Genomic DNA, 5,045 nt, shown 5'->3' with positions numbered 1-5,045 from the left:
GCCTACGTCTTCGCCTTAGGATAACCACCTAAGGATTCCACTATACCTTGTTCCATCTGGGTGGAACAAAAACCTTTACAATAACCAACCTCTTTTTCAGGAAGAGAAACCTCTCTAAGCAACAACCTATGCTTGGTGCAACGATCCAACTATACCTTGAACCATCAAAGATCTAATAGAAAGGAACAGATATCTGCGTACAAAAACACTCTCAAACACAGAGCAAGTTGTACAAGTTAAATTACCTAACGTACTTAAAAACCAAAAAATAGACAATATGAAGCTCAAGGTTTAGAAGTCACCAAAGGTTTTTTCTTATGAATAGAAAACTTAGTTGTAAATCAGAACCAAAGCTTTTAATCAACTAGCAATTTTGTAGAGTTCTTCCAAGAAAAATATGAGCAAGTATGAACTTTAGGAGAGTTTTAACGTAGAATACTTGTATTGCTTGTACATCTTGTTTCAATGAGCAACAGAGGTATTTATAGACTCCTTTGAGAAAAGTCTCCTCATTTAACAAGTTGACTTGGAGTATTTAGGTAATTTTTCAAAAGATAATAAATCATAGAATTAATTTTGAAAAACTTCCCATTAAGTTCATATTTTAAAAATCTCCATAGAGTCAGTCAGCTGACTCACTCAACTGGGTCAACATTTGTATTGGTCAGTCAGATGGACAAGAGACTAAGGACATTCTGTCTGCCAAAAATTTATTTCAAAAAAATTTCAATTGGTTGACTGAACCACGTTCAAAATGGTTAGTCGGCTGGGCAGGCAAGGATGTCAATCAGCTGATTGATTCTAGTTCAAAAAGGTCAGTCGGCTGGACAGGTTTTCAAAAGATAACTTGGGTCAGTCGGCTGAATCATTCTAATGTGTTTTGGTTAGTCAACTAACCAATCCTCTCTTTTCAAATATTTTTATTTATGATTTTTAAAATCTAGTTGACTTGAAAAACTCAAATACAATTTTTCAAAAAAACCTTCAAGGGTTTTTCAAGTGTTGAAATATGATTTTAACATATATATATATATATATATATATATATATATATATATTGACTGCTGGCCATATGCATTAGTCTACAAGACACGTGTACTCATTGACGAGACACGTGTACTCATCGACAAACCACAGTAGGGTGCTCGTCGACGAAGATATTGAGATCCTCGACGAAGCTAATGGGTTCGTCAACGAGTCCCTGTCGACGCCCCTTTTTAAAATTCCATTTTACTTCTTTTCCTTTCTCTTTCTCTTCTTTTCCTTTATTAATTTCATAATTTAAATTTTCCGGGTCTCTACATCCTCCCCTCCTTATAAAAATTTCATCCTCAAAATTTTCTATTTATCCCTTACACCAATCCTTAAGGAAAGATGCTAAAATTTTATGAATTACCCTCACTTATGGCGAAGGAATGTCATGGTTACATTTGTAGTCCTAGGAGATTACAATAACTGAACAAAATTCTCCCAAAGCCATCAAAATAGAAAACTATTACATACAATTGATTAACCTGCACGAAAACCTACCTATTTACATGATTTCTTACCTGAACCATTAGCTTCCTTTCTAACTACTGTTGAATCCCACTGAATAGGTGTGGGTACTTCTGACGCATCTCCTCCTCCAACTCCCCTGAGGCTTCCTCCATTGCATGGTTCCTCCAGAGTACTTTCACTAGTGGGATTTTCTTGATACGTAATTCCTGTTCTTTATAATCTAAAACCTGAATTGGTATTTCTTCATAAGATAAGGTCTCACCAATCTCCAATGTTTCATAACTTATTATGTGAGACGGATCTGAAATGTATTTCCTTAACATAGACACATAAAATACATCGTGAATTCTAGATAGCGCTGGGGGTAACGCTAACATGTAGGCAACTGGGCCAACTCTTTCCAAAATCTCAAACGGCCTAATATACCTAGGGCTAAGCTTACCTTTCTTCTTGAATTTCATTATCCCTTTCATCGGCGCAATTTTCAAGAACACTTTATCACGCTTATCAAATTCTAGCGCTCGTCGATGGGTATCTACATAGCTTTTCTGTCGGCTATGAACTGCCTTAATTCTCTCCTGGATAAGCTTGATTTTCTCATAAGCCCGTTGTAGCATCTCTGGTCCCAATATCTACTTCTCTCCAACTTCATCCCAATATAACAGAGATCGACACCTCCATCCATATAACGCCTCGTATGAGGCCATCCCAATATTGGCCTGATAGTTGTTGTTGTAGGCAAACTCTACTAATAGCTGATATTGAATCCAGCTTCCTCCAAAATCTAGCATATAAGCATGCAGCATATCCTCCAATATCTAAATAGTCCTCTTAGTCTGTCCATCGGTCTGGAGATGAAAAGTCGTGCTAAAAGCCAACTGAGACCCCAAAGCTCTCTACAAGCTTTTCCAAAACTGAAACATGAAATGTGGATCCCAGTCAGAAATAATAGAAATAGGCACTCCATGCAGTCTGACTATTTCCCACAATTAGCTTTGCTATACATTTTTGCTATAAACTGATATTCTTCTTTCCTTTTGCTATATACTAATATTCTTCTCCCCCTTTTGACATCAACAAAAGGTGTATAATAATAAGACATGAGTGGACATAACCTTATGTTCTTCCCCCCTTTTAAATCTCAAAGTTTTAAACTTGTTCAACCATCAGATTTTAAAAATTGTATTGTGACATGTGTCTCTCTTTGTTAATTCAATTTACTCCTCCCCCTTGCTAATGTAGAAAGCTGTGTTGTAGAATGTAAATTGCAATGTGAACATACACAATGTGACAAATTTCAAAGATTATGTGATGATTAACATGTGTAAGTGAATAAACTCTTATCATGATGTGAACAAATGTGATACCAAATGAGAACAAATGAGTTGAATATGAAATTTTTTAGCCAGTTGTGAATATTAAGTGACGTTGCTCCCCTTGAATTATGTCACCAAATATAATTCTAGGAAACCTCTCGACTATGCATCAGACTTAATTCATGCCTAATTTGGATAGACCTATCCTCCGCAAGTGGTTTCTTGAATATGTCTACCCATTGTTCTTCCGTGCATACAAAATCAAGTGTCACATCTCCTTTCTGCACATGATCACGAAGAAAGTGATGTCTTATTTCTATATGTTTAGTTCATGAATGTAATATAGGATTCTTGGATATGTTTATTGCACTCGTACTGTCACATCTTATAGGAATTGTGTCATAACTTAATCCAAAATTTGTCAGTTGTTGCTTCATGTAAAGTGTTTGAGCACAACAACTTCCTACCGCTCTATATTCTGCCTCAACTGTGGAAAGAGCTACTAAATTGTGTTTCTTGGAAAACTAAGAAACTAACAAATGTCCTAAGAAATGACATGTACCACTCGTGATCTTCCTGTCCACTTTGCTACCATCAAAATCAGCATCTGAATAGCTGATAATCTCAAAAGATGTATACTTAAGATACCATAACCCAAGTTCCATGGTTCCTATAAGGTATCTAAGTATTCGTTTAACAGCTAACGAATGTGACTCTTTTGGTGTAGCCTGAAATCTTACGCACAAACATACGCTAAACATTATGTCAAGTCTGCTGACAGTAAGATATAGTAAGCTACTGATCATTCCACGATAGAGCTTGACATCTACTGGTATACCTTGTTCATCTTTGTTTAATTTCAAACAAGCTCTCATAGGTGTTCTTAGTATTTTTCCATCTTCCATATTAAACTTTTTGAGCAGATCTCTCATGTACTTTGATTGATTTATAAAGATTCCATATTTTTCTTGTTTGATTTGAAGTCCTAGGAAGAAATTTAGTTCACCCATCATGCTTATCTCAAATTCATTTTGCATAGTGTTCGCAAACTCATTACACAAGTCTTTATTTGTAGCTCCAAATATGATATCATCTACGTATACTTGAACTAAGAGCATGTCATCTTTCTTAGACTTTATGGAAAGTGTTGTGTTTATCCTTCCTCTGATAAATCCATTGTCCAGTACAAAGCCGTTTAGTCTCTCGTATCAAGCTCTAGGAGCTTGCTTTAAACTGTACAAGACTTTTGTTAGTCTATAAACGTGATCTGGATTCTTATGGTTTTGAAAGCCTAGGGGTTGTTCTACATATACCTCTTCACTTATGTAGTTATTTAAAAACGTGCTTTTGACATCCATTTGATATAGCTTGAAATCCTTAAAAGCAACATAGGCTAAAAGCATTCGAATGGCTTCCATTCTAGCTACAGGTGCGAAGGTTTCTTCAAAATCTATTCCTTCTTCCTGATTATATCCCTGAGCTACTAGTCTTGCCTTATTTCTAACAACTATCCCATGTTCATCTTTCTTGTTCTTATATATCCCTTTTGTTCCAATAATTATCTTACCCTCAGTTCTAGGAACTAATGTCCATACTATTTTTCTTTCAAACTGGTTTAACTCTTCTTGCATGGACAACACCCATGATTTATGCTCAATTGCTTCACTCACATTCCTAAGTTCTTCTTGAGATAGAAAGGCAAAATAACTAATCATATTCCTAAGTGAGGATCGAGTGGCTACTCCATATAATGGTTCACCTATTATTTGATCAATGGGATGATTATTTATGTACTTCCATTCTTTAGGTGGTTCATTAACTTCATTTTCAATTTGATTAGTTTCAGCAGATGGTTCGTGTTAGCTTTGGTGTATTCCCAAGAGGGGGGTGAATTGGAATTTAAAATTTAATCCTAGGTTTAGCTAGTTCCAAATGCACAGATAAATATAATGTGCGGAAATTAAAATCATGCGCAACCTTTACAAACTATAACATACATGTGCTGGAATGTAAAAAGCATAAAGATAAACAGTGCACACAAGATATGTTATCGGGGTTCGGCCAACTGTGCCTACGTCCCCGCCTCTAGCTCGCAAGCCTGAGGATTCCACTAATAGCTCACTTAAGGGTGGAGAGGCACCGATTACAACCAGGTCAATTAGCACAGGGCTGACCTCAACCTTTACAATCATATCAATTAGCGGGGCTGACCTCAACCTAGACGCCTTA

The 5,045-nt window shown here is 36.2% G+C and overlaps 1 protein-coding gene across 1 annotated transcript; it reads right to left on the bottom strand.

Moving 5' to 3' along the window:
- Positions 1-1,574: 1,574 nt before the first annotated feature.
- On the bottom strand, positions 1,575-2,117 carry LOC131163469 (uncharacterized). The gene is made up of 2 exons (XM_058120065.1): positions 1,943-2,117; positions 1,575-1,801 (listed from the first exon to the last, which is right to left on the bottom strand). The coding sequence occupies exons 1-2, from the start codon at positions 2,115-2,117 to the stop codon at positions 1,575-1,577; spliced, it is 402 nt and encodes a 133-aa protein (XP_057976048.1).
- Positions 2,118-5,045: the final 2,928 nt, after the last annotated feature.

The sequence above is a fragment of the Malania oleifera genome, chromosome 9 (genome assembly GCF_029873635.1).
Source record: "Malania oleifera isolate guangnan ecotype guangnan chromosome 9, ASM2987363v1, whole genome shotgun sequence".
NCBI classification, from domain to species: domain Eukaryota; kingdom Viridiplantae; phylum Streptophyta; class Magnoliopsida; order Santalales; family Ximeniaceae; genus Malania; species Malania oleifera.
Note: the sequence above shows the minus strand (reverse complement) of the source record. Positions and strands in the feature narration are given on the sequence as shown.